This window comes from Taudactylus pleione, unplaced genomic scaffold, assembly GCF_031769625.1.
Source record: "Taudactylus pleione unplaced genomic scaffold, aTauple2 ptg000391l, whole genome shotgun sequence".
NCBI lineage: Eukaryota > Metazoa > Chordata > Amphibia > Anura > Myobatrachidae > Taudactylus > Taudactylus pleione.
This window is the reverse complement of record NW_028284792.1, coordinates 15,857,844-15,884,168: the sequence shown is the minus strand read 5'-3', so window position 1 is coordinate 15,884,168 and position 26,325 is coordinate 15,857,844. Positions and strand designations below refer to the sequence as shown.

At 43.0% G+C, this 26,325-nt stretch overlaps 1 protein-coding gene and 1 long non-coding RNA gene across 2 annotated transcripts in view; one reads left to right on the top strand and one right to left on the bottom strand.

Annotated features, from left to right (window-relative positions):
• LOC148507589 (uncharacterized) overlaps positions 1 to 16,625 on the bottom strand; it is a 38,135-nt gene extending 21,510 nt beyond the window's left edge. The window contains exon 1 of the long non-coding RNA XR_015869695.1: positions 16,577 to 16,625. This is a non-coding gene — a long non-coding RNA (uncharacterized LOC148507589). The remainder of the gene's footprint in view (positions 1 to 16,576) is intronic.
• Positions 1 to 23,928, top strand: part of ECRG4 (ECRG4 augurin precursor) — a 28,341-nt gene extending 4,413 nt beyond the window's left edge. The window contains exons 2-5 of the mRNA XM_088445871.1: positions 17,243 to 17,358; positions 21,231 to 21,278; positions 21,489 to 21,646; positions 23,396 to 23,928. Of these exons, the coding sequence (XP_088301997.1) occupies positions 17,274 to 17,358; positions 21,231 to 21,278; positions 21,489 to 21,646; positions 23,396 to 23,557 (453 nt within the window). The 5' untranslated portion in view covers positions 17,243 to 17,273 and the 3' untranslated portion in view covers positions 23,558 to 23,928. The remainder of the gene's footprint in view (positions 1 to 17,242; positions 17,359 to 21,230; positions 21,279 to 21,488; positions 21,647 to 23,395) is intronic.
• Positions 23,929 to 26,325: the final 2,397 nt, after the last annotated feature.

The following is a 26,325-nucleotide window of genomic DNA, read 5'->3' as shown; positions in this document are numbered from 1 at the left end:
AGGAACAGATCCCGGCAGCGGCAGCCCGACAGTGCTGGAAATCCTGATCGTCTCCAGGTAAGTACTAACTAACCTAACCTACCCCCCTAACCCTAACCCGCCCTTAAGGGTGCCTAACCCTAACCAGCCCCCCAAGTGCCTAACCCTAATCCCCCCTCTAAGTGCCTAAACGTAATCTCCCCCTTCCCCGCTGCCTAAACCTGTCCCCCGGGGGGGTTGCCTTACCCTAACCTCCCCCCGGGGATGCCTAACACTAACCCTCCCTCCCCCTAGCCTAACCCTAACCTCCCGGGGGGGTGTCTAATCCTAAATTCCTCCCCCAGGGATCCCTAAACCTAACCCTCCCCCCCCCCTGGGGCTGTCTGCTCTCGGCACCCGGCATCCCTTCAATAGGGATGCCAGGCGCCGGTCTCCCGGCATCGGTAAAATGAGCGGCGTCTACATCTAGATGCCGGTCATTTCACCATCGCCGGGATATGACAGTCGGGAAGCCGGCTGTCGGTATAATGTCAGCCGGCTTCCCGATTGCATCACGGGCTTTCTCCCCAGGCAGCCTCATTCACAAAGGGTAGAACATTCCCCCCTGTATAATGGTAACAATATTAAATGTGGAAAAAGAACCACATGCAGATGCACAGTACAGTCATCCAACTGGATTGGTTAAAGGGACAGGGCTGGATTACCCCCTGCTGTATTCTGTACCATAACTGTATAGAAATGTGCTCTGTGAGTATTATATCTGAACTTCTGAGAACATCTGTACAGTATGCTGTGATATTCCTAGTACCTTTAAACATAAATAATTGTCTTTTTAAATACATTTTACTGGAGCTACCAAACATCTTCTTGCTTCAAGAAGCTTGTATATGATCTCCTGAGGTTGAGCCCAGTGTCTTTAAGCTCGCCCAATGGCCTCTACCAAGCACATCACTGTAGTAGCCAGTGCGGAATTAGCCGACACCAACCAGGAGATGTTGCAGCAGTGTAATCATCACACATACTCTTAAGTAAGTGCTTCAAAGTACTGGTGTAGGAGACTTGTAGAGTAGGTGGTTCCAGGTGCCAGTGGTGGTGACAGCGAGTTACCTTCCTATAATGCAATGGGAAGAATCAGTAACAAGCAGTTACTGACTGTGAAAGGGAATTCCTATACTCCAGGAGTGGCAAAGTAAGTCCAGTTGTTCAAGTAATAGCAGCAATCTGTACCTGCTAACAGAGTAATTCAATACAGTAATAATAATAATAATAATAATAATAATCATTATAAAGGGGCTGTGGGTAGACACATAAGGGAAATGGGAGAAGACTCGGGGATTGCAAAGGCTGGAATGTTAGGTGGAAATGGAGTAGGCTTGGGTGAAAAGATGAATTTTGAGGGCACGTTTGAAGCTAGGATTGTGTCTAATAGAGCATGGGAAGGTATTCCAGAGGGATTCAGTATGATTTACCGCCGGCTGCATGGCCGGTGGTTCTAATCCCGACAGCGGCTGCCCGACAGAGGAGGAAATCCTGACCATCCTCAGGGTAAGTATAACTAATCTAATTCCCCCCCACTAACCCTAACTCTACCTTAGGGGTGCCTAACCCTAACCTCCACCCCCCAAGTGCCTAACCCTAATCACCCCTAACTGCCTAAACCTAACCCCCCCTTCCCTGCAGCCTAAACCTAAGTCCCCCGGGGGGGGTGCCTAACCATAACCTCCCCCTGGGGGGTGCCTAACCCTAACCCCCGCTTCCCCTAGCTTAAACCTAACCTCCCGAGGGGGTGCCTAACCCTAAGTCCCCCCGGAGGGCCCCTAACCTAACCCTCCCCCCAGCGGCTGTCTGCGCCCGGCTTGCCTTCGATCAGTAAGCCGGGTGTTGGGCTCCCGGCGTAGGTCTAATGACAGGCGTCAGGATATCCATGCCTGTCATTAGTGCCTTGCCGGGATTAGACAGTCGGGAAGCCGGCGGTCGGGATTACGTCTGTCAGCTTCCTGACTGCTTCCCTTCCAGAGAGTCTTCATATATTGTTGCAGGTAATATTCAGTGTGCTGAGGTACAATAGGGGGTTAAATCCCCCTCCTTTTTCTACTTAGTCTGACCCCTCCCTTTCATGCACCTGATTAGTACTGCTAGATTGATTGAGCAGCTGCATTTTTGTTTGTTTGTTATGAGTTGCATGAAGGAGCCAGCATTAGTAGGGCATGCTGGTTCTAGTAGTGCTAGTTGGAGTTCCCAGGGGTGACTCCCAGGTAAGCTGGCTCTCAATTTGGATGCATTTATGTATGTGCCTTTATCATGAGGCCTTATAATTGGTATATTTTACATTTGGGGTGAGCATTTGGGCGTAGGGCCCCCGGGACTGGTCTGGCTGGGCCTCCTCAGGACATCACCACTTAATACACATAGTTGCTTTTCACATCACCTTTTATGTTTGTTTATTATTCATGTATTTTTTCACATATATTTTAACCTCTCATTCCACACTTAATGATTACTCACACACAGCTATACTTTACACTGCACTGTCACTCTTTTTCCATTTTCGTGTGATGCCCTGGGGGGGTCCTGGGCTGGACGTTTTTTGGGGTGCACTGCGCCCCGGACGTGAACCCCTTAGTGTTAGGGACTGCTGGTAACAGAGAAGCCGTGACGTGGCCCAGCAGCCTCCCATGTATTTGCAAATGCATGCAACTAATATCTCTGAATTTCTATGACCATATAGTCTTCATATATTGTTGCAGGTATTATTCAGTGTGCTGAGATACAATAGGGGGTTAAATCTCCCTCCTTTTTCTACTTAGTCTGACCCCTCCCTTTCATGCACCTGATTAGTACTGCTAGATTGATTGAGCAGCTGCCATTTTTGTTAATAAACAAGGATGCCTGATGCAGTCTATCACATAAGAATAACAATAATAACACACACATCATTTTAACATAAATTAATTAATACGCATCTGTCCAAAACCCTCCTTTCACCATTTTATTACTATAAACTAAATTCTTCTTTTCATTGCTCTTGATCCATTGCAGTATGCAAGTTAGCTCTGTTCAGTCCACAAATAATACAGATTCATTCATTTAGCATATGTCATTTACTGCAAACTGAGATTCTCATCACATCCTCAAATACTCACAATGATTCAACAGCAAGCCATGTGGGTAGCCATGATATTGCAGGTAATACTCATCAATAATGAGGTCTTTAGGGTTAAGATTACACATGGAGAAATCATTCTACAAGGGGAAAGTGATGGCCACCTAATTATTATTAACCTGGCTAATATTTGTAATTACTAATGATTTTCCTAAATACACATCAAAGTAAGATAAGTCTAAAGCAGCACTAATCATGAGTATCATGATGTCTTAATGAATATTTTAAATTCTACAAAGAAAGAATATAATCAAACAATATTATTTCCTCTTAAAAGTCAAATAAACCTAAACCTAATATACTAAAGAGCCTATTTATGATATACGTTCAGAATGTCGGCATACAGAATGACAAAATGTTGACATTGTGAATGTCAACAATTGAGTGTCAACAGCTGATTTTTTTAATACAATTTTAGGGTTAAGGTTAGGCTGTAATTAAGGTTAGGATAGGTTAGGGATACTTACCTCTGGAACAGTGGATATGCCTATTGTCAACATTCACAATGTTGACATTCTGACAATGTTGCCATTGTGAAAGTCACCATTTGACATGTTGCCCTTATGTCCATATCGACATTCAGAACATTTCGACATTCTGATGTTGACATTTTGTACCACACCCCTATTTATAGCCTTAACACATGCAGAAATGGCTGTTTCTATGTTCAAGGCAAAAATAGGTATAACTGCTATTTATAAACATTATAGAGCCTATTTATCATAGGAGCATGATGGCTCCCGATTGATTATGTATCCAACTCGTTGGAGGATATTTAATTCAGCATTGCTCCAGTGCAGGGACAGCTGCTCCAAAAAGCAGCTGTTGCTGCAAACAGTAAAACTGCTATTTCCATAGCAGTGATACTTACCGGTGCTGGGTCTTCCCAGTGTGATTGGGTGACCTGAGATCACGCATGCACGTGGCTGCAGGTCACTCACTTTGGAGGAGGTGGTAAGATCCACTTATATTCCTCTTTGTAACCCCGGACTTTCTTCCTATAGGAAGGAGTGGGGCACCAGGAATCAGCGTTGATAGAAGATGGCATTGATTCTCGCAAGCAAACTCTGAAAACTTTCGTTTTCGTAGTTTGCTGAAAATTAGACGGCCCTATCTGGCCCCTAATAATGAATGGGCACATTACTTATAGCATTCGATAACTAGCTGTGGTATGAATAAGAGTTGTCCTTGACCATCCCTGGCACCACTTATGGACTCCTGGATGCCATCTGCAAATTAGAGGATTATTAAATAATTAATAAAACTTAATCTAAATATCCAAAACATAGTGGGGTGGTGGGAGAGAAATTGTAAAGCGTACTCCCTACACATTAATATATAACCTTGCATCCACTTAAGCCCGCTCTGATTCATCCCTATAGGTTCCTGAAACTATACAACCATCTCAACAACTGGAAGTACTTATGCTAGTATCTGGTCAGAAGATCGACACCACAGTGTCAACATTAGAATGTTGACATGGTTCAAACTGTCAACGGCAATTTGCTGATATCCTTAGAATGTCGACATGTTCATAATGACTGTCGACAAACCATACCACATGCCTTATGCTAGTTGGCTGTTCCTATCATACTTTTTATAATTTCAAGAATTTCATCTTCCCAATTCTTTGATGCTGTCAATTGAGAAACCTGCTTCGCCTGCCAGAGTAGCCACCCCAATCTGGAATGAGAGCATCCAGAAATTCCCAATATTGAGACCATTCTGACTATGAATAGCTTAAATATCACTCCAAACTGATATTTAGCCAAATAATTATAATTCTTATGGGTTAAACAACCAGAGTTATACCAAATGCACTGGTTATATATTGATAAGATATCTACATCACACTTATACCCCCATATATTAAATAATCAAATACACTTTCACTTATAAATTTCTTATATGAAGCTGGATAGTGCAAGTACACCAAATCCAAAAAGAAGAAAGATTGTCATGTGTGGTGCACGTTTTTATATACATAATATATAAAACATAACTTTTATTGTTGTATAAATATTAAAAAAATAGCTATATAAAATCTGACAGATATATGAATGTGTGAGAGAAAAAATAGTAGTGATTAAAAATAAACTGTGCACATGTATCCATTTACTAGACCTTGTAATTAAATTATATATCCAGTTACATAAGAGGGGAGTGTGACTCTGTTTTATTTTGTATTTATAATTTTTGTTTATATTTCTAGATTTTCTTTAGGTAGAGGGCAAAGAATATATATTTTATAGAAATGTTAGAATTGCATCATTCTGTTTCTTGACAAAAAATATAAATACATTTCAGGGAGGAGTAGTACGCACGAATAGTAGTAACTTCTTATTCCTGTCTCTTATTTGGAAGAGTCAAAAAAATATATATTTCAAATGAAAACATATTATATTATTCACCATGAAATGATCCTAGTTGGGAGTGGAGAGATGATTTTCTTCTTATACTGTATGTATTGAAGATATTCTGGGTCTTATAATGCCCCACTTGAATCATGGGTAGATTCCAGGGGTATCACTTCTTAACAGTGCCCCAAGTATGCTTATGTGTATGTTAGCGCAATTTTTTTTTAATCTCAGTTCAAGGTGGATTTATGTTATTGTGTGGATGCCATTCAAAAATTCTCTAATAAGCCATCAGAAGCCTCTTTCATTATGTGTGCCTTTCACTGTTTATATAGACACATTTTATCTAATTTAGTAACCATATACTGTTACAAACTTGCAAAATGATAATTGCTTCACATACGCTGCACATTGCAAATTAGTAGCTAGGTGGAGTTTAAAAGGAGGGCTGTGTTAGCAGTTGATTAAAGGGAATTTTTCTAATTTTCTAGTATCACACATCCACTTAACATAGGGCTCGATTCAGACCTGCTCACTAAGCTGCGGACGCTCGCACTGACCGATAGTCGCCCATCTGCGCATGCGTATAATTCGCAGTGCGTGTGCGCAAGCCAGTCTCAGCAATGGGGAATCGTGCGCTCGTAGTACTCAGACTGCCCGCTTCTTTGAGTGATAGAATGTACCATTTGAGGTTGGTAATAAGGGAAGGTGCTTATGAATGGGGGAATGGATGTGCAAATGGAGGCGTGTCTGAGTGTCAAAACGGAGTTTAGTGGGTGTGTATAATTAGCAAAGCTGCATCATCCTATTACACATCACTTGGTTGTGTTTTACACTGAAGGGCTCGCAGTGCTTGCGGGACGGTAGAGTCAACCACAAGCGCTGCGATCGCTTCCGATGGTCCTTGATGTACCAATGTTTTTAGACACTTCCTGGAGATGACGTGCGCTAGTGGGCATATCAAGACACGCTAATGGGCGTCTACATACACAAAGTGATCGCTCGCCAAGGCATAGTGGGCGTGCTTATGCCTTGGCGTGCGATCACCTGCCATGCCGTCACTAACCCGAACTTGCATATGCTAGGATCGAGCGGCCGCAACTAGCGACTGGGTCTGAATCAGATCCATAGTCTGCATGGCATTAATTAGCAACAAAAGGGTTTAACAATCTGTAGAAAGAAGTTTTTATACTCCTAAAAGCATAGTTGCAGTACTCACTTCTACGGTGAACATGAAAATCTATTGTATAGTTTTCTTTCCCTCTTATCAATACACAGTATTTTAAATAGTATATACATCTTTTTTTCTAGATTTACACAAAAATAAAAGTTATGATTTATATATTATGTATATACAAAATATGCACCACACGTGACAATCTTTTTCTTCTTTTGGATTTGGTGTACTTATGGGTTAATCAAACAGTTCCACCAGGGATTCTAACCTAACTCAGCAGCCAAGCAGACAGCAAAGCTCACCTACCTTTCCCCATTTTATCAGATTTAGATTTGAGCATTTTATGAGTTGGGTATGGATTGCCAGCGGTCAGGATTCCGCTGGTGAGAATACTGACAGCAGCATCCCGGCAGTCATAATCCTGACACCCATAGGTAAGTATGATAGCACTAACCCTAACCCCACCCTAACCCTCCCTCTCTGATGCCTAAACCTATCCTCCCCCCTAGTGCCTAAGCCTGACCTCCCCCTCCCCGCACCCTAAACCTAACACTTCCTCCCTGGTGCCTAAACCTAACCTCTCCCCTAGTGCCTAAACCTACCCTCCTCCTCCCCGCACCCTAAACCTAACACTCCGTCTCCGGTGCCTAAACCTAACCTCTCCCCTAGTGCCTAAACCTACCCTCCCCCTCCCCGCACCCTCAACATAACACTCCGTCTCCGGTGCCTAAACCTAACCTCCCTTGTAGTGCCTAAACCTAACCTCCCCCCTAGTGCCTAAACCTATCCTCCCCGCACCCTTTGGAATACCGACCCTGTCGGCATTTCCGCACACCGGGATGCCAACTCCATCCCGTATTTTACATATTATAGATTTATCGCCAGCTATTAGCATGCTTGATGCAGAAGTAAAGTAATATGTGTATATTTGTCAGTATATAACCATTGCCATTTTATACTGACAATTACAAGTAGCATCATATAGTTAGAATTACCAGACTTCCTATGCAGGAGCAAATAGCTTCATGTGTAAGGTATCTGACTGTAATGTGTGACATTACTGAGAAATATGGAGGATGTAACTGAAGGTGTACATATCATCCTGTACTTATGGGAGTCTGCCTCCCTGTCCCGCCTTCCACACAACTGCAGAACAGATACTGACAGGGGGACCGCATCATGCTGATGATTCTGACAGCAAACTGCTTCCTTCACAGGTGAGATAATTAGCAGGCTCCCTCTCTGAGCCCGGGCCCAGTACATTAGTACTGGCTGTACCCTCCTGATGGCTTCCTTATGTTTATATCATCAATTCATGTCTTTAATGTTTTAAGTCTTTTCCAGTCACCCCTGTACTGGCATATTCAGCTTTTGTGTTTTGAATAAATGTTTTTTGGTCAAATGATCCCTAAATTATTGTAAACAAAATGTCTAGGGCTTCTGCGTTTAATAATGTCTTCTTCAAGTGACAGAGTTGAGACCATGTAGCCCAAGCTGCTACAATTTTCTATTTTCGCACCCAAAGAACCCAAAAAACCCATTCAAACCAAATGGAGGGAAAACAGTGGGTTGTGGAGCTATGGAAATCCATCTTAATGGTCACTTATTTTATAGACCCTAAAATCACTTCTTGTAATGTGCGAGTTAGTGGACATACCTGTGACATCAGTGCACGTGTACACCAACTTTGAATCATTGTGTATTTATGTGCAGTTTTGTGAGAAGGATTGTAGAAGGTTTGTGCCACCCTACCTCCTGTACTCTGGAGAGAGACTGGGGTGGGGGGTTGGGCTTGGACTTCTAGTGATTATCTCCATTACTGACCATTCACAGCTATGTTAGATTCTTGGCTCTGTAACCAGCAGTCAGCATGACTGCACTCTGTCTAAGGTACACAAATACATGTGTAATGGCATATTTCATGAGTTGGGGACACTGCTTTGTAGAATAATTTTGAATTGAGCAACTTATGTGTGGCTTATGAATTGGAGGAACTGGTGTATGGCATATTATGAGTTTAGGACACAGAGGTGTAGCATATTATGACTTGGGGCAGTGCTCTGAGGCATATTATGATTTATTGACACTGCTGTCTCATATTATGAATTATGAATTTGGGGCACCAATGTGTGACATACTATGAACTGGGGGCACTGCTCTGAGCATATGATCAATTGGGGCATTACTGTGTTGCATGTAATGAATTGAGGGCACAACTGAGGCATATTATCAATTTGGGAGAACTGTTGTGCAGCATATTATAATTTGGGGGCACTGTTCTGAGGCATAATATTATTTGGGACACTAATTCATTGGGAGACTAATAATGAGAATTTTGTTGTGGCAGAGATAGGTCAGGTTTCCTCTTGTAGACACTGCATAATCAGTCAACATGAGACGACTGTCATACCATATCATGTCTAATAAGAATGTTCTATGTGAGCTGTCAGACACATCCACATCCAATGATTGTAGAAGAAACTTTCCGACCAGATTTTTCTTTTTACTTGTAGTGTTTTTTTCTCAGAGCTCTATCATGAACAAATACCCCTTATGTCCAGCTTCATTCCAATATCAGGAAACTGCTCGCAAGGACTTCCCTGCACCCAGTCCAGGTCCACTTCCCACTCTAAACGTGACAGCCTAATAACAAAATTTTAAGGGGTCTATTTATCAAGCAGTGAAAAGTGTGGAGAAGTGGACCAGTGGAGAAGTTGTCCATAGCAACCAATCAGCTTTGAAGTAGCATTTATCAACTACAGTCTATAAAATAATAGGTAGGAGCTGATTGGTTGCTATGGGCAACATCTTCACTGGTTCACTTCTCCACACTTGATAAATAGACTCCTTAGCCTAGTGTGTGTATGTGTGGTAGGGAACTAAGGGCCTGATTCAGAGATGGACAGAATTACAGAGCTGCATACAGCGGCTGTGCAAGTCCATCTATCTAAAATTCTAATGCAGCAGGAGGTGTCTGTAGGAAACAGGCATCTCCTTCCTGTCTCTGTGATTCCAACATTGTGACATGGGTCGCAGCCTGGGATCATGGTTGCTCCTTTGGCCAGGCTGCGGAAGCTAAAGCTTACCGCAGCCTGAAAAGGTCCTGGTCACTTGCGAGGCCAGGAAATCTGCATCCAGCGACGCAGACTCTGGCCTCATCCCTCCTATAAAATGGGGGTGACATGACCACATTTCCGGGAACGGTGGCCAGCCACATCCTCGCTCTGCTCCCCAAATGCCGCAGGGAGGCTCCATTTGCCAGGCACCCACGAGATTTTGTTACCAGCAGGCGCCCGGCTTCTTTCCTACAGTGGCAGCCGGAGGCTGGAATTCACTCCTGAGCTCCGGCTTCCGGCTCCCAGTGTGCAGTGAACTATGGGAGAGATGTCATGACGTGTCTCCCATAGTTCCCGAGGAGCATCCAGGTGGACCGGAAGGGGCTTAAGGTAAGTATTTTTTTTTCTTGTGTGTACGCGGCACTATTACAGGGGGCATTACTGCAGGGAGCATCACTGCAGGGGGCACTATTACAGGGGGCATTACTGCAGGGGGCACTATTACAGAGGGCATTACTGCAGAGGGCACTATTGCAGGAGCATTACTGCAGGGGCACTATTACAGGGGGCATTACTGCAGGGGGCACTATTACAAGGGGCATTACTGCAGGGGTCACTTCTACAGGGGGCATTACTATTGGGGGCATTACTACAGAGGGTAGTACTACAGGGGGCATTACTTCTAAAGGGGCATTACTTCTAAAGGAGGCTTTACTATTGGGGGCATTACCACTTGGGGCATTACTTATACTGGGGGGATTACTACTGGGGGCATTACAACAGGGGGCATTACTACAGGGGCTTACTACTGGGGGCATTGCATAGGGGGCACTACATATGAGGGCACTGCATAAAGGGCACCACTACAGTGGTCTCTGCATAAGGGGCACTACCACTGTGAGCACTGCATAAGGGGCACTACCACTGTGGGCACTACATAAGGGGCACCACTACTGGGGGCACTGCATAAGGGGCACTTCTGCTGTGGGCATTGCGTCCGGGGCACTACTACTGTGGGAATAAGGGACACTACTATTGTACATGGTGTAATGTGAAATAGAATCAGGAGCACTATGTGTGGTGTAATGTGAATAAGAGTGTGCTACTGTGTGCCGTAACTTGAATTGGGAATATTATTATGTGACCATGCCCCTTTCTTTTGAGACCATGCCCCTTTATTTGGTGCGCGCCAGGGCCGGTCTGACCATCAGGCCCTTCTGGCAAATGCCAGAAGGGCCGATGGCTGCATGGGCCGGTCTGTCCGTCTACATGGAAACAGTACTATTGAAATTGTCTCTCCCAAAATGGCCACCGCCTCAGGAGACGTCGTAGCACATTGACATTTGAGAGGTCTTCATTTGCCATGATCTGCTGCCAGACGCTAGAGGACCAGCTGTACCTCTAGTAACAGGGAGCAGCTAGTTCGGCAAAATCCCGGGCAAGACCTGCATGCTGCCTCTCCTGCCTTTCAGGTAAGTGTTTTTTTTTTTTTTTTCATTATGTGTGTGTCTACTGGGGCTGGCACTACTGTGGGAGGATTACTACTACTACAAGGGGGGGACAACTACTAGGGACACTGCATCAGGGGTGGTACTACTGTGGAGGGATTACTACTAGGGGAACTACTATTACAAGGGAGGGGACAACTATTAGGTGGACTATTGTGGGGTGATTACTACTAGGAGGACTACTACTACAAGGGGGGGCTACTAATAGGGGCACTGCATCGTGGGACCAGTACTGGGGGTACTGCATATGGGGGGACTACTAATAGGGGCACTACAAGGGGGGGACTACTACTAGGGGCACCACAAGGGCTACAAGGGGGGACTACTACTAGGGGCACTACAAGGGGAGGGGACTACTACTAGGGGCACTACAAGGGGAGTACTACTAGGGGCACTGCATAGGGGGGAGACTACCACTGGGATCACTGCACCACTACTGGGAGCTCTATATAATGGGCCTGTGTCATAAGTAAAGGGCCGGCTGGCTTGTCCGTTAAAGGGTGCTGTAACCCTCAAAGTGCACTCCAAACAAAATAAAAAAATATTTTATGTGTTTGTGAATTGTGTGCACTGTGGCTGCACGTGCATCAACAAAGGAGCAGCGCCAAGCATGTGCCTGTGTCATAAGTAAAGAGCCGGCTGGCTTGTTCGTTAAAGGGTGCTTTAACCCTCAAAGTGCACTCCAAACAAAATAAAAAATTATTTTCTGTGTTTGTGAATTGTGTGCACTGTACATGCATCCTCAAAGCAGCAGCGCCAAGCGTGCGTCTGTCTGTTAAAGTGCGCTCCACAAAAAATAAAAAATTCTTCTTTTTTTTCTGTCTTTGTGAATTGTGTGCACTGTACGTGCATCAACAAAGGAGCAGCGCCAAGCATGCGCCTGTGTCCCATAAGTCTGTTAAAGGGTGGTGTAACCCCCAAAGTGCGCTCCACAAAAAATAAACAATTCTTTTTTTTCTGTTTGTGTGCGAAATGTATGCGCAGTAGCCGCACGTGAATCAACACAGCAGCAGCGCCAAGCGTGCACCTGTGTCATAAGTCAAGGGCCGGTTTGGACATCTGGTCCGGACTGAAGGACGTGCCAACAATTTCTGACATGTCTACTGTCACTGCATATGATACTGTCACCACTGACAGAATGGTGGAGGATTACATCGGTGACAGCATCCAAGTAGGCATGTCAGACAGTTCGTACCTGTACTGGCAGGAAAAAGAAGCAATTTGGAGGCCCCTGTACAAACTGGCTCTATTTTACCTGAGTTGCCCCCCCTCCAGTGTGTACTCCGAAAGAGTGTTTAGTGCCGCCGGGAACCTTATCAGCAAAAGGCGTAGGAGGTTGCTTCCACAAAATGTGGAGAAGATGATGTTCATAAAAATGAATTATCAACTCTTCTAGGGAGACCAGCCTCCAGAACGTACAGAGGGACTTGTGGTGGTGGATTCCAGCGGGGACGAATTAATACTCTGTGAGGGTGAGGATGTACACAACACTGAAGAGGGTGAGGAATCGGTGAATGAGGAGGATGAGGATGACATCTTGCCTCCGTAGAGCCAGTTTGTGCAGGGACAGATTAATTGCCAGCTTGTTTTGTGGGGGCCCAAATGAACCAATAATTTCAGCCACAGTCGTGTGGCAGACCCTGGCGCTGAAATGATTGGTTTGTTAAAGTGTGCATGTCCTGTTTATACAACATAAGGGTGGGTGGGAGGGCCCAAGGACAATTCCATCTTACACCTCTTTTTTTTTTTCTTTGCATTATGTACTGTTTGGGGCCTAGTTTTTCAAACTGCTATCCTGTCTGCCACTGCAGTGTCACTCCTAGATGGGCCACGTGTTTGTGCCGCCCACTCGTGTCACTTAGCATAGTCATCCAGCTACCTCGGTGCAACCTTTTGGACATAAAAACACTATTGTGAGGTGTTCAGAATAGACTGGAAATGAGTGGAAATTAAGGTTATTGAGGTTAATAATAGCATAGGAGCAGAAAAACCCACAAATTCTGTGATTTTTAGCTGTTTTTTAAATAAAATACAGATCCAAAACACAAAACACGGAAGGGTGGTTTTGGCAAAACCAATCCAGATCCAAAACACTAAGAAAGATCCAGATCCAAAACACAAAACACGAAAAGTGGCCGGTGCACACCCCTAATATACACATATAGTTTCCCATATTTTTCTCACTTTTCACCAAATTTTTTTGTTTGTTAAAAACTGAGCTTTTCATACTTACCCTCCCCCCTTCTCCCCCTAACCCTCCCCATTAGTGCCTAAACCTAACCCCCCCCTTCGTGCCTAGACCTAACCCTCCCCCTATTTCTATACTCATTCTGCTCTCCAGCTCCATTATTCCCCCTGTTCCCCTCTCCTCATGTCTGTACATGTTCTGCTCTCCCCTCCCACCTGTGCCCCCTGTTCCCCTCTCCCCATATCTGTACATGTTCTGCTCTCCTGTGTACTCTGCCCTCCCACCTGTGCCCCCTGTTCCCCTCTCCCCATGCCTGTACATGTTCTGCTCTCCCGTGTACTCTGCCCTCCCACCTCTGTGCCCCCTATTCCCATCTCCCCGTGTCTGTACCCCTTCTGCTCTCCCGTGTACTCTGCCCTCCCACCTCTGTGCCCCCTATTCCCCTCTCCCCGTGTCTGTACCCATTCTGCTCTACCGTGTACTCTGCCCTCCCACCTCTGTGCCCCCTGTTCCCCTCTCCCCATATCTGTACATGTTCTGCTCTCCCGTGTACTCGGCCCTCCCACCTCTGTGCCCCCTGTTCCCCTCTCCCCATATCTGTACATGTTCTGCTCTCCCGTGTACTCGGCCCTCCCACCTCTGTGCCCCCTATTCCCCTCTCCCCATGTCTCTACATATCCTGCTCTCCCGTGTACTCTGCCCTCCCACCTTTGTGCCCCCTGTTCCCTTCTCCCCATGTCTGTACCCCTTCTGCTCTCCCGTATACTCTGCCCTCCCACCTCTGTGACCCCTGTTCCCTTCTCCCCATGTCTGTACCCCTTCTGCTCTCCCGTGTATTCTGCCCTTCCACCTCTGTGACCCCTATTCCCTTCTCCCCATGTCTGTACCCCTTCTGCTCTCCCGTGTATTCTGCCCTCCCACCTCTGTGCCCCCTGTTCCCATCTCCCCATGTCTGTACCCCTTCTGCTCTTCTGTGTACTAAGTGCCCCCTATACTCCTCATGTCTGTACCCCTTCTGCTGTTCTGTGCTTTTTTTATACGCTACACGCAGTGAGGCATAAATTGTCATAGGACCCAGACAGTATGGAGTAGGACCCCATATTTTATAAAGTGAGGGGCCCTGGGACCCACACTTTTTTTTATTTAGTGCGATCACTGGGTGTAAGGGGCATTACTGTGTGTAACTTGAATGAGGGGCACTACTCTGCAGTGTAATGTGACAAAGGGGCACTATGGTATGGAATAATTTGAATTGGGGGTACTATTGTGTGCTCACGTCCCTTCTCAGCGAACACACTGTTTTTTTCGACACGCGCCTACGGTGCGCATACTACCATATTCTTTTGTGTCGGGGGGAAACCAAAGCTCTTTATGTCTACAGGGCATCAAAATGTGCAGTAACAGCTCTGCTTTGGTGGCACAGACGTGTCCTCCTTTGCTCAGCTCCCCTGCCCTAAAAAATTCCTACAGTGAACACCATCTAATCCTCTACAACTGCTAGGCTAGGCCTTGGTCAATTGGAAAATGCCTTTCCTTTACATTGTGTGTGACATATACCAACATAGCGCCAGCTTTACCTTACAGAACTAACCAAATGTTTAAATATGGCACATGTATGAATCCCCTGCGGGATGTGCTCTTTTGTGTGTATTTTAATACAGAGAATGATGTACACTTTTAGTAAGGGGAGGAGTCTATGCCAGGAGCCAGGTGCTGACGCGAGGTGGGCCTGTGTGCTTTAAAATGCCAGAGCCTATTTTTAGTCCCAGTCCGGTCCTGGTGCGCGCTGTCCCTTTATTAAAGAAGCTCCGAGGGGGAGGGGAGGGGTGAGTTCCATCACTTCTCTAGGACCACATTAAGCACTGCCTAAGACTGTAAGCTCCAATTGGAGCTAGGGACTGATGTTATTAAATATTCTCAGTATACTGCTCTGTATGTGCGGCACATATAAATAAACGTTAATTGTTAATTATATCAATAAATCCCATTCCACTAATTATATTCTGACCACATTCTTGTTCTACAAAAAACTGTGACCCATAGAGCTATGACATGATGTTCTGGGTAACTTATTAAATACCATCACATTTTAATCTACCATGGTGGTATCTGTTAGCTACATTTACTAAAAGAAAAACTATTTCCAAGGGAATGTGACTGACTTATTACATCTCTAGAATTGCAGCACTTTTGTTTTGTTTTTTTTAGAAAAAGCTAAAGACATTTATTATTCATAAAAACATTCATTAAATACATTATACACATACCACTGTTAATTAATTCTGGTAGACAATGATTAAAGAAATATACATACTACATGAGCAGAATTACACATTACAGCAGAGCAGGTCATCCACTTGTGCTTTACCATTGTACACTATACTGTGGGCCTGATTCTGACCCGCTCGCGAGCGCTGAGCGCTCGCAAGTGGGTTGATGGTGCCCAAGTGCGCATGCGCACGATGGAGGCGCCTCCATCGTGCGCATTCGAAAGACCCGAATAACGACGGCCAAGCTGTCATTATGGGTCTCACATCAAAGGGGGCGTGCTGACGATTGCAATTGCGATCCATGCTGAATCAGGCCCAAAGTATTACAGAGATTGGCCACCCCCCTTCTAATTAGCCAATCACCCATCTTGTTTGCTTGCCAGACCCCACTGTTCTCTGCATTTAAGGCCTGATTCGGAGATGTACGCTAACCCGATGGTTTGCGCACATCTCCAGTGTTTCCTACTCTGCGTGTGCACAGGACCCATTCTGTGCATGTGTAGAACGGGTCTTGCTAGTTCCCCCAAAACCTCTGCCTGATTGACAGGAAAAAGCGTATGGGGGGCAAGGATGGCCTATGTTCCCAGAAATGGGGGATTTTGCCCCCGTTTTCTGGGAGTGCTGAGGCCAGAGTATGTGTCCATGGACACAGACTTCTTGGCCTCTCATGCCGTCGGGAGCAGGTCAGGCTGTGGTGAGATTCAGCTACCGCAGCCATGCCAAATGGACAACAATCGCAACCGACTGTCGCAATTGTTCCCATGGTGATCCCAGGCTGTGACTTCAGTCAGGCTCTTAATGTCCACTCATACAATAAAGGACAGTGCTGTCTGTGTCACTGGGTGAGAGATTTTAAATATATGTACATATATACATACATACTGTATGAAGTTTGTATATTCTCCCCATGCTTGTGTGGACTTCCTCCCACAATCCAAAAATACAGTGGCAGGTTAATTGGCTCCTTATACATTAGTTTAGTCCTATGCAGTGCACCCCGTCTGGTCTCAAGATGCATTCAGTGGCTCCTCATAGATATGTGTACTGTAAGTGACAGCGTAGCAAAGTCATTAGCTGTTGTCCAGACACTTCAAGGTGCATGGTTTTTTTTCATATTACACAAATCCAAACAAAAATAACATGAATGCAAATGGCCGGAGGGGGACAGCAGGCATGGGGGGCCCGGGGCACAACCCCCTGAGCTGTCCCCTTAATTTGGCGCTGATCTCTAGCCATAACAAAGTCTTACTTTTCCAGTTGATTTGCATAGAATTTATAAACATTCAGTATTCCAGGCAGTTATAAATCAATGTATACAAGCCCAAGAAAAACAAAAAATGTGTTTCCTCCTAGATGTCATATGCACACGTTGATTACTGCCTGCATTCATTAAAATGAACTGAAATAACCTTTCACAAAAGGGGTCACTGCTGAGAAGGTTATTCAGTTCTGTGCCTCCCCTTCATTCCCACCTACTTAATGGAGTTATATTGGCATGGGAACCTATTGGGTTTTCTCATTGACTATCATCCCTACTGATCTAGGTAACGGGAGACAGATTTCTTCACCAGCAAGATGGGACTTCTAACCTTCCTACAGCAGCGCTTTGGGGTCTCCTGTGTGGTCTTGGTACTTCTTGTTGTTGTACTTGTTTGCCCTGGTGAGTATTATACTGTAGCTTGCACAATATTATTGTTTAAATATGCATATTTAATACACATGAAGATAACCAGAATGTACCTACTGTATGAAACAAATCATTCAAAGTAATGAAATATTCACAAAGCTGAGTATAAATCCTGTTCTAGGTGTTCTTTCTTCTCAGTTGTGCAAAGATCATGCACTTACTGCAGTGTATTGGGGAAAAGTTAGGTGGCTCATTATTAAGCAAAAATGGTGTTACATATTATATTTTGTGCAGTCATATATTAGTCAGGCTCATTGGCATAAATAGACACAAAGATGGGCAGCAGCACCTTCAGCACTCGCCTATCATATACTTTAGAAAAAGCTACAGAATATGCTGAAGGACTTATGCCCAGGCTGCAATGTGATCTCATTATTGGGAAATGCTTCATCCAGGTCTTATTATTATTATATCAGCCTTATTAGAGATCACTGCCAGCTTATATCGCCTCTGTGGCATTATTGCTAGCTATGAAGATTATATTCTTGCTGCAATGCAGTCATCACTGTGGTGTCATTGCTATTTATTTATACACCATAACATATGGAGAGGCTTGCTTTACCAACACAAACACTACAATGATCACTCACATGTCTGCTCTTACTCCTGAATTTAAAGCATCAGAGGTAAATATAAGGATCATGATAAAACTATTCTGTCATGGTACGATAATAATATTTGATATACGTTGGTTGATAATGATTACTTATAAGTCAGGGTATAATAGTGGGCACTGAAATACTGTAGTAGGAAAGGATATACAGTATAATGCACATCACAGATAAAGAATGTCCACATTATAATGTATGTTTCAGAAATGCCTTATTCAGTCTCCAGATCAGCCAGAGATGACAGACTCCTATACTGTATATATATATATATATCTGCCTACAGGCACTGTGGGAATACGGCAGTTGTTTCACAGAGCAGTTAGTACCGTACAGCCCCCACAGATAGATCACAACAAGGTGTGTCTGCAGACCCCTGTCGTAGGCACTAACTAGTTGTTCAAGGATGAATAGATTTTCTTAACCAGGATTATGTTTATTTGGCAAGATGAGAAATATTTGGAAGGAGTCCTCCGATGCCCTGCATGGTGTACCTATCAATATACCAACTAAAAAGCTCATGTGCATGACTCACCCCAAATCTACAAAATGTTATTTATTCAGAAGGATGTTTAAATATATTGTTCAAACTCCCACAGCATCTGTATTAAAAAGCAACGTTAGTTCCTCCTCTCCACACCACAAACAGCTGTAGCTATGCCCACAATACATGTACAGAGTCTGTAATGCTAAAGCATGCCATATCAGTTAAGTTTTGTCTGACAATGACTTAAATGATCATTCTTTATAGAGCATTCCATATTTTTTTTTTCTATCTTGAAGAACAAGTAGAGTTGAGCTAAAGTTTCAAAACTATTCTATTAAATGTACCTATTCTGCATCTGGCTTTTAAATGTAGCAGGTTTTGGATGCTGTGTTGGTTCTACCTCAACCACCCCAGATAAATGAAAGGTCTGTAATTTTCCCATCACTATTTATCTCACGAGATTCAAACTTATAAATACAATTCAAATAGCATGGGCAAAGTATAAAATGTAAACCGTGACACCAGACTAAGGGCCCCATTTATCAATAGGTTTTATCATTCACAACGAGTGGCAAAACTCGTTGCATATGATAAATGGTGCTCCAGCCAATCAGCTTCCAACTGTCATTTTTCAAACAAATGACAGTTGGGAGCTGGTTGTCTGAAGCACCATTATCATACACAGTGAGTTTTATCACTCGTTATGAATGATAAAACTTGTTGATGAATGAGACCCTAACCCTAATGACATTTCAACTGTTGACATTTTTCCTGTTGACTTAATGACCAGCACTGAATAGCATACCAAAGCATTGTATTGTTGGGACTCTGGGAAAAGGCCTGTTCCATACTACAGCTTTCAAACACATTCACAAGCCTGCATTTCCCTGACCACCCCATCAACACCCCTAAACGGTCACTTCCTGTCAATCACTCTGCGATGTGTCTGCATGGTCACTGCGATCGCAGTGGAGCCTTCGCGCACGCGCAGTGTGATGCATGCGCAGTATGCAACAATCGGGCATCTGCATGCGTAATCACAATAACGATCCTCACTGCATCAGGCCCTCTGCTAACAAGCCAATCACCCCTAAGTAATAGCCAGATTATTCATTAGGCAATTTATAATCCCCTTCAGGGCTTTGTGGTCACTATGGATATCAAATTGCTCAACCTCATTTTGACAAACGTAGGTGGCAAAGGGCCCGACCAGTATGATGCAAGAGTGATGCATCACCACCATCATAAGTATGCTCATTTCTGTAAAACAATAGCGCAGCATTCTAGCCTGTCGTTGACTGCAAATGGTAAAGTTACATTGGCTCCTACCAAAGCCGAGGTGCCATTTATGCCCAGCAGTTAAAATGCAGTGGTCATACTTTCTAAGGAAGTGGAGAAAACCATTACTTAAGCTGGTTACACACCTCAGTGACGTGCAGATCCAGCAAGAAGATATATATCGTTACATGCTTAATGTAATTACAAAAATAGAGGTGTTAATAGTTTATGTTTATCAATTAACAAAATGCAAAGTGAATGAACAGAAGTAAAATCTAAATCAAATCAATATTTGGTGTGACCACTCTTTGCCTTCAAAACAGCATCAATTCCTCTAGATACACTTGCACAAAGTACGGGATTTTGTAGGATTATAGTCAGGTGTATGATTAACCAATCATACCAAACAGGTGATAATGATCATCATTTTCATATGTAGGTTGAAACACAGTCATTAACTGAAACTGGAACAGCTGTGTAGGAGGCTTAAAACTGGGTGATGAACAGCCATACTCTGCTACATAGGTGAGGTTGTGGAAGACAGTTTCATGTCACAGGTCATGCACCATGGCAAGACTGAGCACTGCAACAAGATGAAAGACACATCATGCTTATGTCCAGCAGCGCCATCAGCTCAGAACTGGCAGAAAACAGTGGGAGCCAGGTCCACTCATCTACTGTTCGAAGAAATCTGGTCAGAAGTGGTCTTCATGGAAGAATTGCTTCCAAAAAGCCATACCTTCGATGTGAAAACAAGGCCAATCGACTGCACGAAAACATAGGAACTGGGGTGCAGAAAAATGTCAGTAGGTGCTCAGGACTGATGAGTCAAAATTTGACATATTTTGCTGCAATAGAAGGCCGTTTGTTCGCCGAAATGGCTGGAGAGTGGTACAATAATGAGTATTTGCAGGCAACATGAAGCATGGTGGAGGTTCCTTGCAAGTTTAGGGCTGCATTTTAGCAAACGGAGTTGGGGGTTGGCCAAAATTAATGGTGTCCTCAATACAGGAAATACAGGCAGGTACTTATCCATCATGCAATACCATCAGGGAGGCGTCTGATTGGCTCCAAATGTATTCTGCAGCAGGACAATGACCCCCAAATGTCAATAAGAACTATATTCAGCTTAAAGAAGAACAAAGAGTCCTAGAAGTGATGATATGGCCCCCACAGAGCCCTGATCTCAACATCATTGAATCTGTCTGGGATTACATGAAGAGACAGAAGATCTATGGTTAGTTCTCCAAGATGTTTGGAAAAAACCTCCCTGCCAAGTTCCTTCAAAAACTGTGTGCAAGTGTACATAGAATTGGTACACTATGGCAAGCCTATATATGGGGCTTTTACCTGATATACACTTTTTTTTTAAATAGGAAGATATACTTAAATCAGCAAGCAATACACAGACATTCAGTAACAAACCCTTATTTTTGGACACATGCTATACTAAATAAATTTCATATTTCTAGATCTTTCAAGTGGAAACAAACTCCGAATGATGCTGCAGAAAAGAGAAGGTAAATTCCATATCAAGAGACCATTTTGCAGTAATGTTAATAATTACACAATTATAATATTTTTTTGAGCTACAATGTATTAAATTATTGTTAACTGTTCAGCTAGCGTTATTTTAGCTAGTGTATGGTGCATGAACAAATTAAATGAAAGTAAATTGTGATTTTCATTTCTGAGTTTACTTTTTATTATTCCTTGACGATTGGACGTAGCTAAAGAACCTGCCAAAACCATTGTGGCTGTAGAAGGAAACAAAGCTAATGAATTTTTAAATACACTAAAGCGACCAAAGCGACAGCTCTGGGACAGGAGTCGGCCTGAAGTGCAGCAGTGGTACCAACAATTCGTCTACATGGGCTTTGATGAAACTGTAAGTAAATGTAATATTGCAGAACTGTACATCGTGCATGCTGATCAAGAGTAGAGATCCATAATAGAAGATTGCAGTGATTAGAGAAAAAGCAGATACTAATACGGTCCACAAATAATTGGGGTATAAGATATTCAAAAAAGGGTGTAAATTATGTTCTTAATGTATTACCTCAAATAGAGAGGAGTATAATAATAATAAAAAAAATAGTCACGTTTCCTCTTTGGATAGGAAACAGCGCAGTATCCACATCTGAGCATATAGTATAGACATGTCACATGAAGGTAAGCAATATAGTGGAAGAAGTACAATAACCCAGACATGTAATGCAATCAGAGAGACAATTGGCATGGAGGGCGAGTTGCAGTTCCAAGTAATTTAAGTGCTATCTTTAGTAGACAATGATTTCAGAGGTAGTTTTTAGCGTCCCTTGGAGGGAATATAATGTTCAGTGTTGGAGTATGAAACAGAAAGGCGGCACATAGTACTATACTATATAGTCCATACTTGGATCTGTGGGTTCTCTAAACAAGAGAATGTATGAGACACATAACAAAGCAGTTCAATTCTACATCTGTAGCAACGCCACCTGCCTGTTTTTACTGTGCAACATGATTAGAGATGGGGTTGTTGGGTGGGTCCTAAAGGTACCAAATAAACAAAAGGTGCGTATCCACTACACGAGGGTGGAACGACTGCACGATTACAACATTGTAATCGTGCAATCGTTCTTCATCTTGTGCAGTGGATAATGTGTCCACACTGAACGATATGTCATTCAGTGCAGGAACCCTCTCTCATCCACGAACATGCACAGCCTGTCGTTATTGGCAGGTTGACCAGCATGTTCAAACGATGATGGATGTCAAAAATGACCAGCGGGAGCGTGCATCGCTGATCGTTTTCAACATTTTAATGCACGATTTATGAACGATTAATGAGCGATTGAAAGATAGCAATGTCATAATCGTTCAATCGCTCATTTTAATCGCCTAGTGGATACGCACCTTAACACTCCTGTTTTGCTGACGTGTGTGCATTTGCATAAAGCTGTTTCTTTTTTTTATCAAACTGGTAACATATTAATTCTGCAATCCTAGTAACATGTGGTACACCATTGCCACTAACTTTATGTGGAATTCACAGAGAATTTTACGGAAAATAATTACGGCACTTTGAGAAATATTTTTTATTACATTACATAGAAAATAGAGATTGCAGCATAGATGTGCAGTTGTATACGCTGAGCAAGACGCTATTCATTGAGTTGAATGAAATACTGCTCAGTGCAAGAGCACAAGTCCCTGTGCACACACTGGGCCACATTCTGCAAGGATCGTAATTGCAAAGCTGCACGCGGGCTATAGGATATATGATGTATGCACGCAGGCAGCTTTGAATTGCGATCCTTGCAGATATGGCATCACGCCTCCTGTGCATTACTTATACAAGCGGAGTTGTCCAGCGCAGCATCAGATAATCTGCGTACCATCGGTAAATAAAATTCATGTGAGGGTGGCTTTACAAGACCAAAACACGAAGATGAATCCAGATCCAAAACATGGAGGTCAGCACACATCTCTACTAAAGAGACACTCATGTGACACAAATACTTTTGGAGTTATTTGTAAACTCAATACATTTGCTAGAAACCTGAATCAGTAACGTATCCAGTGTAAGCAGCACTATATATGATCAGAACGGCAATTTGTGATGGGGAAAAAATATTTTCTTGTATTATTCCCACAGAAATACGAAGATGATATGGCTTATTGGATGAATCAAGGTCGTGCTGGCAGTGAGTACTATGGAGGCTTTCACCAGCACCATTATGATGAAGATGCACCAATTGGACCTCGTAATCCATATACTTTCCGACATGGAGCTGGTGTGAACTATGATGACTATTAGCTTCAGGAACTTACAATTACCCCAAAAATGAAACACATTAACCATATCATTGAGATTGAGTCAAATGTATCATTTTTTAAGAAGGTGAACTCTAGTAGACAACTGGAGGGTGTTTAAAAACAACCATAAAAAATAAAAAAAAAAGCCCTGATCCACTATCTTAGTCAGTATATTCGCATAAGGTCATTATATAGTAGATTTGTTGTATAAGCCATTTGCGAGTGGTCACATTTAGCAGCGCTAAGTACTGACTACTCAATTGGAACCTATTAAGAATTTAAGCACTGGTATTTTTGACGCACAGATAACTATGCTTTTCATATTTTATGTATTTTCTTACGGTAATAATAAAGGATCTGTAAGAATTTTTCTTTATATAAGCAGAGAGTATTGCAAATGAATGTAGTTGTGGATGTTGTAACACCATATAAATGTTTAACATGTTTTACTATAGAGAAGTGTTGTAGGACTTTCTGGGTAAGTGTTCATAAGAAAGTCAACTCCTACTCTCAAGTGCAGAAACACTGACCACCAGTTACAGTATATGGTTCTAAAGACTGAAATGTGTATTACCTCCACCAACACTATAGTCATGGGATCCTTCTATTAAATGAATGCTGCCTCTAAATGAGTGGCATGTTTTACCAGCAAATATGAACAGTTAGGGTAGGTAAGTACAAAGGGGATAAATTTACTAAGTGGCGGCTTGCAAAGTCTCAAAATAAAAATATTGGACATATCTCAGACTTTTTTGCAACAAATTACAAGTGCATATACTCTACACCTCCCACAAATCAGACAACTGATATTTCATTCCAAGCGGAGATTGTGGCACCCTGAAAAAGTCATATTTTCACAAATATTTTGTTCTGATTGAGCCACTTTTTTTCTGTCAATAAAAAGTAGGATGATTTAATCAATGTGTAATATGTAGCCCAAATTTGCAGAGAACAATGGTTTTTGCCACAATGCTCCCGAGTCCTGAGACCTTTGTGTAAATGCATACAAACATGAAATTCACGGTCTGCCACAGCTTAATGGTGGCTGCAATTTCTAAAAGGAAGCGAGAAAAATAAATATATTTGTGGTTTAGAATATATAGACGATAACTGACAAAAATAAAAAAAATTATTACGCAACCAGAAAATTCAAAATTGCAATATTAAAAGTGGATAGACCCTAAAAAGGGATTAAGGGGTTTCGCTGAGAAAATAAAATAAAAACAGCACCTATCAGTCTTAAAACCTTTGCTTAGAAGGTCTCTTCTCTCTGGTAGTTGCTGCATATCTCAATAATGTAACACCTGTAAGGAACTGAATAGTTTTTTTTTTTTCTTTAAATGTAAATGAAAAAATAAAATACTTTCAACTTTCTGTAGAGACTCAATGTGCTGGTAGAAATTCAGCCTCTTCAACTTGTATGACTATGTTTTAATCCAAACCCTGTGCAAACTAATATACTCATTTACAAAACAAAGACTATAGTCTGGCAACACAATCTTATTTTCAATTGCCAACAAACTCTCTCTGCTGCAATCTGAGCTTGAAACAAGTCACAGGGCTCTATTTATTAGAGCAGAGGTTCCCAATCACGGTCCTCAAGCCTCCCCAACAGTTCAGGTTTTAGATATCCTGGTTGAGCACAGGTTACTTAATTAGTACCTCAGTCAATTTGATTTAACCACCTGTGCTCTACCAGGGATATATCTAAAAGCTGAACTGTTGGGGTGCCTTGAGGACCGCGTTTGGAAACCTCTGTATTAGAGTATGAAAAGCCCTACTGCTGACAAACGGAGGGGTAGGGAGGTGGCACGCTATATAATGGCTGAAGGCAAGACCATAGGAACTGGATAAATGTGGTTTAGCTCCTAGAATGGCTATACCAGTGTAACAAAAACTAAATGGTGCAGGATTCCATTGTGACACTTCCCAGGATGAAGCTGGATCTACTTATTTATGCCAGTGAGTGGCCACATCTGTCATTTCTCCATCTGGATTGTGATTTTAGAGATTATTATATACAGATAAGATTTTTCTTACAATAAATGTCATATGCTTTGCTTGTCGCAGGTGATCGGAAAATATCCTAGGTCAAACATTAAATACCAACCTCCACCTTATCCTAATTCTATTGTTATTCCATACCATAAGGAAAAAATCAAATCTCAGAAAACTGTAAAATGACTGTTTTGTAAGTAATTAAATTTTTAGGGGGTATTCATTAAAGCTTGGAGAGAGAACATTATGAAAGATAAAGTACCAACCAATCTGCTACTAAGAACCTGATTCAGGTTGGTTCGCAAAGCTGCTTTCGCACGCAGCCGGCCAAGGTTTGCTTTCAGCGCATGCAGTGCGCGAACCAACAGTTGCTACCAGGAATTGATCGCAGTAAGCACGCAGTTTCATGACAGTGATTGACAGGAAGTAACCGTTTGTGGGGGGGGGGTGTCAGGCGAACACAGGCGCGCCTGTACGTTTGAACGCCGTTACAGGGTCATGCATAATAAAGCCCCAGCGATTGTATACATAGCCAGAGATCTAGTTGGCGACAGGAAGTTTAGCAGTTTGTGCGGCAGGTCATGGTCAACCACAACTGTGCGTATGGCTTCGATGTTGCCGATGTTTTTGCTGACTTGCAGATGCAGGTCATGGGAAGTGGGCGGCTTTCTACATTGGTCTTGGTATAGTGCTAGGGTTGCCGTAGCAATTGCATTCATTAGCATATTTTTGCAGCTAGTGGGTGCAAACCCAGCCTTGCAAACCAACCTG